Source organism: Triturus cristatus, chromosome 4_1 (assembly GCF_964204655.1).
Source record: "Triturus cristatus chromosome 4_1, aTriCri1.1, whole genome shotgun sequence".
Taxonomy (NCBI): domain Eukaryota; kingdom Metazoa; phylum Chordata; class Amphibia; order Caudata; family Salamandridae; genus Triturus; species Triturus cristatus.
In genome coordinates, this window is record NC_140585.1 from 596163117 (window position 1) to 596174289 (window position 11173).

Genomic DNA, 11173 nt, shown 5'->3' on the forward strand with positions numbered 1-11173 from the left:
CCACCACAACATGACAATATAGTGGCGATAGAGGTTTGTAAATATGCCCCTGAGTGTTTAGATCTCCTTTCCATTGCACTCTGTACGGAACCGGGGTCGCGACTGAAGGATATTGCACTAGAACCGATTCGATTAGACTCTAACCTCCCCTCCACAGACATTGTGTGCTGTTTTACCCCCTGTCTGTGTTCTGGCATAAGCAAAAAGGCGACATATAGCCTGCTTACAAAACTCCAACATAAATGAATATATTGTAATTGCATTTATATAGTGCTTACTACCCCTGACAAGGCGTCAAAGCGTTTTTTCGGTGAGTAGCACGTTACTCCGTAGCCCATAAAGGATTAGTGTTGGATTAGTATGGTGAAATATGAAAGTAATTATGAGTGGTGAATAGGTTAGTCAGCTATTTGGATTCAGAAGGATAGTGGAGGGATAGAAGATGGGAAAGGTTTGCATTTAAGCAAAGCGCTTGTTACCCCTGATAACTCAGTGTAGGGAGACGAGCGTAAAGTCTTCAACAGATGCGTTAAATACTTTCAGAGATAATGTCTATGTAAATGTAAACAAAAGTTATGCTTGTGTATTCCGGAATGACATCTGCAAGAGAAAAAATATGGTTAGGGGTGTTAATAAAGTAAATCATCCCCCACGCACCTTTAGCCATAAACATGTGTGAGCTCATTTAGAAACAGTGCAGCAGTCCATAGTGTGTTTAGGTGCAGAAAAGATGACCGCACAGAGTATAGTGCCCTGGGCCCCAGTTCGAAAATGAGGTCTGGGAGTGTTGGGAGGGGGCATTTGCTGGGAAGTTTAAGGGCGAGATTTGCACATTAGAAATATTTCTGCATACGCTGGTTTGGTGTTAATCTCTATTCAAAACAAGCCTGACAAATGGTTCACTTTGTTTTTTAAACTGCCAGACACTGACCTCCAATATTAACACATTCCCCGCGCTCTCGCCTTTTCTCCCTTTCTGTGTGCGCAAAACAAGGAGATAAATCTAACCGGGCGGTTTGTGGTGCCTTTTACTTCAGTCACGGGTGGTCTGCGTCGTTTCGTGGCGCTTTGTCAGAATCGAGCCACTTCTCCTCTTTTGGCCGTGCTCGGCTCTGTACCAGCAAACACGTCCTGTGTGCTAAATATAAATGAACACGTTAAAAGTATTCCCTTTTGAAGTGTGCTCGGCTGCCTGGGTGGTGGGGACCTCATGAGATTTAAACCAGAAAATAAATATCGAATTCCACCGGGCTTTGACAGCGGTGCCTGTTGTGTGTGTCAGTGCGGTGGCTGCTCTCACGGAACCTGTTAATCACAGCTAGGCGCCTTTCATCTGGCCTGATGAGTGCGCATTGCGTGGATTCCTGGGCCTTGTTACCCGTTGTCTGACCTTTCCCCCGCTTTCTTTGTTTCGTAGCTGCCTTACCTCAAAGTCCGAGGAGTTCAACACCAACCAGCGAGCTGGGAGCCACGCCGCCGAGCAGCCCCCACCACATCCTGGCGTGGCAGACCGGGTGAGTCACGGGGGCGCGGGGATTATCTCTGTTTCCCACAGGTTTCCCTCTCTTCGTTGCAGCCCAGAACTGTGTGGTATGCGGATCATCTCCTGCGATGCCCGAGGGCGGAAGCAACAAAGGGCCAGGTGGAAGTGGAGGCCGGAAGTTGGTTGTCCGTCTTTGATGCCGCCCTCAGGAATGAGATTAGCCCTCTGTTTCGTGGTTAAGGCGATTCCATTCTTACTCAAATGCCATTATCCATAGAAAAAGTCTTTGCAGGGGCCACGGGGAAGCTGTGTTTGACGGCCTCCGATTATAAATTGTTAATGTGGGCTCAAGTACTTGGGTATACTCGGTAAATATTGATTTATTTTAGTTTCACATGTGGGTTTTTGTATAAAGGTCCTACCCCTCCACAGTCCTTTCAGAATATTTATTCCAGGGAGTCGGATTAAGAGGGGAGTCTGTGAAGGGCGATGCAGTATGCATGGGGAATCTCAGGACGCAGAAGTGAAGGAGACATTACAAAAAGTTGAGCTTTCAACCCTCTGAGTTGGGATCAAGTCCCAGGTGCAGAGGTAAGGTCTGCCAGAAGGTGGGGCAGTGTGTGTGTCAAATGGAAGATGTTTTGGGTGCGGTATGCCAGTATGCAAGATCCCCATTCTGTAAATGTTTAGTAAGACCCAGCAGTGGCTGTTACAATATGCAAGTGTGTTTGTGTTAATCCGCAGACTCATGTTGTGATTGTTGGTGTCTTGAGCATACACGCAATACCCGTAGTTTTGGGACAACAGGGTTTAGGCTGCAGTGCCCATGTACCCATTGTGTATGCTTTTTGAGATCTGCTCATTGTGGGGCTCTGCACAATGTGCCGGTGAGGAGTGACGGGGTAGGGAAAATACTGTTTTGTAGGCCCATCTTTGTAATGTATCCAGGATAGCTGCGTCTTTCCCATGCTGGATTTCACTTGCATAAGCCAGTGAAATGTAATGCATGCTTGCAGCTGAATTTCAGCCAAGGTTGGTATGTACCGTAATAATTCTATGGTGCAATGAGCCCATTACACCAATGGTGGGTATTCCAGTAACACTTCCTGGCCGCATTTATGTGTGTACGAAAAGCCTGTAATTAAGAGACTGCTCTTTGCAAATACAAACGCAGATCTGCAGCTGCCTACACCAATGACATACTTGGGAGTTGCAATACCTGCCTGTCGGGCCAGTCTTTAGAGAGGAAACAAGCCAGGCACAAAGCTGTATTGTTTCAGAAACGGATTGCTCCACAGGGGGACTGGAAACAAGAAGTGCTTTTTGCTGAACATTCATCTTCGCCCCCCCCTGCAATGCACGATTGTGGAAGGCTCTGGATGTAGAGCTTGTCGCTCAAGCAGGATACCCTCTTTACGGTTTATAGCACAGGCTCCTTAAATGCCTGTTCAAAATCAGACTAGAGGCGCTGCTGTTGACCTATTAGCAGAATTCAGGAACCCATCGCAGTAACCTTAAAATATAAACTAATTTTGTGTTGTAAAATGCTAATATTTTACAGGTCACAGACAATTTACACCTTTCACTTTCCCTAAATTGACGCCATTTCCAACTTTCATAGAGGCCTTTTGAACCTAGCCCACTTCCCTGTTGCTCTATCCGCTTCAGTCCAATCCTCTGTCAGCCTAGAATTGCACATGCCTGCCTTAGTCACAGTGGCACTGAAGAAAGGCATCTGTTTGCCTTAAAAAGGCAGCGTGCTGCAGCGTCTTTATATAGGGCCTAATTCAAGAAGCGTTTTCCATCGAATGGTGTGACTTACACCTGGAAATCCAGGAGTAAGTCATCACAACTGCTCAGAGAAAAATCTTTGTGAATTGGGCCTTTATTCTAAATTAGGAACATTGCCTATGCAGTATTGATTAATATGAATAAAAGCTTAACTCTGTTGAGCCAACAACAATTCTGCACCATACACTGAGAAGTTGCTGTCTGCTGAGTGCAGTTATCCAGGGTGTTGGTTGTCATGCATCCCTGAGCTGGTTGTAATTGACAGTCTACGGTGTAACAGAAGGATTGCTCGTGCCTCCTAGGGAGAATTTTACGGGAATTACTACGGATTTCGAAATAACTAAATCACAAACCTGACAATCTACTGCTGACTGACGTAGTCCTATACTTAGAAAATATTATGTGATCTCTATACAAATATCAATTAATTGCCTTAATGAAGATGAAACTCGTGTCAGCTACGCCTTGTCATTGAAACTGTTTTCATAGTGCAATTAAAGTTTACGAAGAATTAAAAAACCACAAAGTGCTATCAGAAGATTTTTGTGCCTTAACTATATAATACCTACTTCAAATTCCATCTTGTTGGCATATAGTATTTGATCAATAAGCACTTTCCCCCCAAACATAATTAAACACCACTGAAAACGCTCTGAGATAAGTTAAGATGGTTGTTGGCGGTTGCGTGGTTTAGGAATTATGGCACTTTGAGAAAGAGTGCATTAGAAAGGCGATGACTGTAGTGAGCTGCGGAGCTTTTTTGTTGTGAGACTCCTAGATCTGATGATCTTTACTACCTGTCCCCATAGGTTGTTCATCAAATTACTTGATGACTGTGTATCCAGAAAAGGCTGTTGCTAAGAGTGTGCAAGGAAGCGCTTTGTATGGTGGCAGAGCTGGAGAATAGCAGATTATTTGCCATTGAATCTATAAAATTGAAACACTTTGATATCATTTTGTGCTCTAAACTGTATGCCTTTTTCAAACTGCACCAGGCAACTGGTATTGTTTTTTGTGCTGTCATGAAAAAAGCATATTTTATCCTATCACAGTAAAGCATCACTTTCCTCTTAGTCATAGTATTATAAGAGACCGAGTCGGCGAGATAGGAGCCAAAAGGGATTTTGCAATGACAACTTGATTCTGTTTATCCAAGTTTCCTAGGCCAAATGGAATGTATGTTTGCCAAATGGAATGAACGTATGTTTGCCAAATGGAATGAACGTATGTTTGCCAAATGGAATGAATGTATGTTTGCCAAATGGAATGAATGTATGTTTGCCAAATGGAATGAATTTATGTTTGTCAAATGGATGTTCCCACTGCCACATAGTATGTGCTTGGTCCTTGCCAGTTTTGCTTGTGCATATTGCATGCAAACGTGGAAACTGCCACCCAGAGCACTATTTTTTTATTAAATGAAGTAGTCTTGCAGCGTCCAATCTTGCAAGGTCTTTTTTGTAAATTTATGAAGACAAAACTTAGTTCTGTTTCCTTATATGTCACTAACTGCTTCCTCTGAAAACTAGGACTTGTCTTCCTCTCTAACTGCTGTAACACCCCTCTTGTCTGTCTTGCCTTTAACTCTCCTCCTTTCCCTTTCCTTCCTCTGCTTTCCGATGCTTAGAGAAGGAACTGAAAGCTCACCCAGTTTGGATGAGTCTCCTACTCACCAAAGTATTGATGATTAGAGATACGGTATGGTAAGGGGCCTTTCTTGGTTTATCACTCATTATTTCCTGCAGTTTGTGTTTTTAATGTTACATTTGTTACATTCAGTTTTTCATTTATTCAGTTGTGTGAAAGAACACAATCTTATTGCAATAATACCCAGTAATCGCACTGGATTTAACTGCCAGGTGGAATTTATTTCATTATTGTTTTGCATACTTTGAAGCCACAAATAGCAGCATCCAAGGGCTGGCTAAGCTTTCGACATGGACATTGAAGCACAAGGTTGTAATCTTGGTTTACCCACTTGAACACATTGTGTTATCCTCGGCAGAAATCTCTCCGCATATGCCTCAGACTCATACCTGCCAACATTTAGACCTCATGGGCACTGGTTATGAGCAGTTGGGAAAATGGCAATGCCTGTGCAAATGGGAATTTGCTTAGGGATTGGAATTCTGAATGTGTAGCAGTTATCCCAAGGGGTATTTTCTCCTTGGTGAGGTAAATACTACATAGGTAATAATAGCGCACCCTGCAATTTTCTTCTAACAAATTTCACTAAGAACAATGTAGCAATATCTGTTGGGGAAAAGGGATGGAAAAGAAACTATCATCTAGAAATCAGTGTTTACATGTTATCCCTCATTTCGACATAGCAAACTCACTGTAGGAGTTATTTGCCTACTCAGTAATTGCCCGACCCCTGCGTAATAAGGAATTAAAAAGGCAGTAGATTAGGGTCCTTGTCTTTTCATCCAGAAGGAATGAACAGAAGTGCGCTTCTGGAGGATTTTGAGCTCTACTAATTATTTAAGGCCCGGACATTAAAATCAGGAGGAGGAGGTTATGTCAGATCCCTCGTCAGTCTGTTTGTGGTATTGAGTAGGCATGCGTCGGGTCACTGACCGACTGCGGCGTCTTCTATAGCTAATGTGGCAGTAGAATTTCTGGCCATCTCTGTCTTTACGGACTTCCTTACTTTAGTCCACCCTTTACAAGATGTGCATGTTTATTCTCAATAGTCTTTGGGAAGGAGTGAATGACTGAGCCAGTCTTTGAAAACTCAGCCATTTTAGAAATGTTACTGCTGTCTGCTTGGACAGTGCCGAGGAACCGTACAGTCCAGTGTGCACTTTGAACCTAAGAGCACACAGAGGGCCCTTGTGCTAACTAATTTCTGATTGTTTATTACATTATGACAGAAGCTATCTGCTAAGGATAAGAGTGAAACATTGCAGAAACATTTCCTATTGTGTATTAACAATTCTGTGAAATATGAGGCATGGTCTTTACTTACGAAACTCCTGAGCTGGTACTTGGCGAGAGGTGAGTGGAGCGTGCTGTCCACTCACTTCACAAACAGGCGATCGTCTCCTGGTACCAACAGGCACATTTTCAGTGGGTGCCACTCACATACAATTGATTGCCTTCAATTGGTCTGCAACCATTCATAGGGACAAAGGCTACGTTTTTTTTCTGGCTAGTTTTAATTTGTTTAATTAGTTATATGTTGTATGACGGCCTGCAGATGCTGCTGGCTGTCCTGCATTATACACATTGTAGACCTGCACCTCCCAGGGCCTGAGTGTTTTGGCTAACCCTTGATCCATGGTGCTTCTATAAGTGATCCTTTCCCATTGTTAGACACAGCGACTAGTTGTTAATTTTGGTTCTGCACCTTGTTAAAAATAAAATGTTAAATCAAGTTATCAAAATGTTCAGGTTCAGATGCAGTCATAAACAATCTGTCCGATGATTCTGCTGAATGGTTTGACAGCAAAAAAAAATCCAACACTTAATTATAGTCAACGAAAATCAGGATTTTTTGGTGTGAAGTATTTATAAACTGAATCAACTTTGTTTCTTTACAGAAACTCTCTTTTCTCTTCCAGGAGTTACAGTGAAAGCAGTTTCATGGATTCCCCCCTCTATCCAGAAATAGTTGATGTCCAGTGGTATGGACAGGAAAAAGTCAAGCCCGGCACTCTAGTGTGAGCCCGTGACCTCAAATTGATCACATCCATGCCATTCGGAGATCACTTCACTGCCTCTCATTTGCCTTACCCAGACGCACTGTCACCTCGCACCAGCTTCTGCTCCTGGCACTCTTCATTTGGAGACGGAGGTGAGACGACATTATCAAGCCCTGGTTCTATGCATACCGTCATTTGTGAATATCAATACTGCCGCTGACTGTCGTGTGCCTCCCATGCCTCCCATGCCCTCGTACGAGGTTCAATAAAGATACATATGTTCATATCCAGCGGTTACGGTATTCAACGCAACTAGGATCTGCGGCTAGAAAGAAGACCATGAATCCGCAACTTTGGCCAACAGATGACTACTCCCATAAACTGTCGGTTTCATTTCTTTTCACCCTCTGCAGTATTTTTTTTAGGAGACGGACTAACAGTAACAAGCCACAGTTGTGCCAGAGGAGCCACATCTGCTCCATTGCTACCAAAGAACAGGAAGACATGACAGTTTTCATCAGTGGCCTGCTGCAACTAAAGCCCTTCTGAGTTGTGTGTGTTTGAACTCCCTACTGTCTGGAAGTTTCAATTTCGTGTTTTTTTTGTTTCTATTTTTACTGTGAGTCTGTGACATTGTTCCCAGTGTAATGGGAAGGAGATGTCTTTCGGGCCCTGGCCCAAAATCATGAACGGAAACTCACTGTTAAACTGGACGTGTGACCAGGCGATGGTGTGCCAGGGCGGGATATAAGCAGGTACAAGTCATAGCTGGACTAGCTGGTACAAGTGAAACACCAATACACGCAGAGATTTTTTTTTTCTACTTGCAATATGTGAAAATAAAACATGAAATGCCAAAAGCTGTACTGTTGAATCATACAACCAGAAAATGGTATCACATTTACTCACAAAGTGTACATAAAATCAAATGAAAGCACATCAGTTATCTAGGGTGGTTGTAAAGCTACATTAGCATCAGACTATTACAGGATTATTCTTTAGAGCACTTGTGTAGCAAAGGGCTTCTTTCAGCACCATATTGCAACATACCTTGTTCAAGAGACCCAGCCAGCACTGTTAGGAGAAGTCTTTTCTGGTGTGACCAAGCTGAACTACAACAAGCTGCTGCATCTGTGATACACAGACATCTCCATTCGAGTACCAAAAGAAAGGAGGGACTAATAACCATTAATGTGTGCAACCACACATAGTAATGCGTGAAATGCTTTGTACGTACCTCATCAGTTGCCAAACTTGGAAGGCCTCAAATACTTTTTTTTTTTTTTTTAAGAAACTAGTGCACAAAACTAGGCGAGCATATGATGGCAGCATGTAAGAGTCTGCTTATGGGGAATCTGGCTGCCTTAGCTCTCTGGGGAAGGGGAGTGCCCCACTCCTGCAAGTAGAGCATACTGTTGTCCTCTGTTTGAAAAGGCATGGGGAGCTGCTAGAGGGGGCGCAAACTGAAGACTTCGTTGAGCATTACTGAAAGAGGTAAACTTCATGGGTGGTCCAACAGACACTGGACTAAACCAGGAGGGTGAGAACTCTGCTCTCACACATCACTACTTCTAAAGACATTGTTCCACAGACGTTGACATAAAGTACAAGTCAATGAACTCGTACATGAGCATTTTTTCAATTGTAGGTTTCTGTTAAAAATGATTTCAGAAAAAAACTTTTATCACTTTCATTTCTTCTTTTCTTTTTTTTAAAGAAACTGTTGCTTCATTTTGCAATAACAGCAAGTGTGAGCCGGTCTGGTAGTAAAGACAGAGATTAAGTAAAACAGGTTTTACTGTTTAGCTGAATCAGTTATACAAAGTTGTAGATAAAATGTTAATCATCTGAGATTAACATGCTGCAGTATGATGTGGTGGGGTATAATATAGATATTGTAAACAAGCACTTGAGAAACCATGTTTTATTTTTTTATGTTTTTAGACCCTCCTGGTCTTTGACAAGGCCACCGCTGCAGGGAGTATTGTTTCGAGGCCTGCATATACTGCGGGGTAGTAGGAAACCTTTGTTCCTGTCCCCACAGCCATTATGCAGACAAGTGTTGGACATGTCCTAGCAGTTCGGGTTAGTTTTTGCTCCGTGTTCATTTTAGTTTTGGAAATAGTAAACCCCATTCAGGTGCTATCAGATGAACAGTTACTGCTTAGTTAACTAGGTGTAAAGTTTTACATATGTTAATGTCAATAGTTTTATTACAAGTTGTGTACAATGGATTCTAGTTTAAAATAATGGGTTAGGTTGCTCCTAAAACTGACCGTAGAGCATGTCAAAATGATTTTACTGGATTCTGTTCATCCGTATTCAATGACAAAATGTATGTTGTAGAAAAAGTTGCAGAATTTTTAAAAAGAATTCTGCTGTTAATTTATTCTTTTTGTATTAAGAATTTGTATAGTACCTTTACATTTTGCAAAGCAGTGTTGTCAACACTTCCTTATTAAAGCATTTTCAAAATGAAAAAGTCTTTGATGTCTCTTTAACTACAAACGTCTTAACACTGCTAAGTGCCGTTTCTAAATCAGAAAATCAGTCATTTGCACACCATTTTGCCACTGTTGGGTGTCAAGAATAGCAGAGTATCACCAGCTTGCTTTGGGGGTACTAGCTGGGAGTTGGGTCTTGTGATCTTCCCCAGCATCTGGAAACATTTGAGTAGTGGGTCCTGTAGTCATTTTTGCTGTGTGATGCCCTACGGTGCAGCCCACAGAGGCTTGTGTTTGTTGTGGCATCTAATTGATCATAGTAGGTGGGCACTGTGACCAGCAGTTGTAGGTTTTCCAAGTGTGACACCTGTAGAGGTTGGATCTAAAACTGTCCCAGAGTCTTCGTCTTGCTGTCCTAGTGGACATGTCATTCTGCTTCTTCACATTCCCTGCCTGCCTGTTCCAGTCTCTCCCCAGACAGTTTTTTAGGTCTCACTAGCGTAAGGCTGCTTGCATGCGCAGTCTCGCTGGCGAGATTTAGTGTTAACAGGGTATTTTCAGTAAGGGGCATGAAGCCCCGCCCCTCTTACCCATTGGCCGGCGTCACCGTTTATGGTAAACGGCGGCCAGCCATTGGGAAAGAGGCACTGGTGACGTTTTCGCTTGGCTTTTCGAGCCGTCCCATTTGGACGGCCTCGCCTGCTTTGCGTTCGTTGCAAAAGGTTTCTTATCTTTATGGGGCCAAACACATGGCCCATAAAGACAAGAAACCTTTTGACAGACGAGGCCGTCCAAGTGGGACGGCAGAAAAAGGCAAGCAAATACGTCATGGCGTGCGCTTGTATATAGTGTGAACTCGACCCAACTGTATTGTAGCGCTTTACATGAGCACTACTTATGTCACACAAGGAAACGCTCCTTTTTGGTAGGCACGGGGATAAAGTGATTTGCCCAGAATCAAAGGCTTTTGAGCCGTTATGGAGCCTTGTTTACTGTACCCCGTCTTTTGTCTCTCATACCCTCTTAGTCTGTCCTTCCTCACTCAGTCCTCAACATTGTAACCCTTATCCTGTCCAGACTTCCATATCGATCAAACTCAACACTACAGAAAACAGTGATTAGTTTAAAGAAATAGGGCTTACTCTCCCTCCTAGACCTCTTACATGAACTAACTGCCTACACCCCGTCTTACACTTTTTTTGTAATTTCTCAGCGTGATACCCTGCTTCTCTGCACACTTTTCATCTGGCATAACTCACCTACCTCCTCTCCCTGATGTGGCTTTCAATAGTAGCCCTTTTTTTCTTTCAACCGCATTCCAGCGGTAGCGCAAAGAGGCCCTTTTGAGGCCGATAAGCGCTCTATAAATCACTCACTTTCTCTGTTTTTTGTTGTTGTTCAAATTCTGTATGACTTCTTTCACCTCCTTCGCACACGCCCAGTCACCATCCCGCCTTCATTCATTTTACACCTCACACCCTCCACTCCCCGACTCTAATCTTCACTCCCTCACATTTTCTGTCGCCCTCTTTCTTCCCTTCATTTCTACACTTTCTTCTCAATTTATCATCCAGCTTTTTTGTGTTTTTTTGCAGTTTTATTTAGTGCTAATTGGACCCCAAGGTAATGGAGTTTGACACCTCCCCCACTTCTTTCCTCTCTAATGCACTTTCGCCTTCCACTGCCTCCTATATGACGTGTCTCCCTACTCCTCTACTACCGCCCTCGGGCCTTCTCCTGACTAGACACCCTTACTGTCATTTCCTATGTTTCTCTCCCCGTCCTTTCATCTCCTGTACCCAGCTCTT

At 43.2% G+C, this 11173-nt stretch overlaps 1 protein-coding gene across 7 annotated transcripts in view; it reads left to right on the forward strand.

Moving 5' to 3' along the window:
- FRMD4A (FERM domain containing 4A) overlaps nt 1-9403 on the forward strand; it is a 713130-nt gene extending 703727 nt beyond the window's left edge. For all 7 annotated transcript variants that reach the window (XM_085652949.1, XM_085652947.1, XM_085652946.1 and 4 more), the window contains exons 22-23: nt 1418-1514; nt 6841-9403. In XM_085652949.1, the coding sequence (XP_085509075.1) occupies nt 1418-1514; nt 6841-6943 (200 nt within the window). In that variant the 3' untranslated portion in view covers nt 6944-9403. The remainder of the gene's footprint in view (nt 1-1417; nt 1515-6840) is intronic.
- Nucleotides 9404-11173: the final 1770 nt, after the last annotated feature.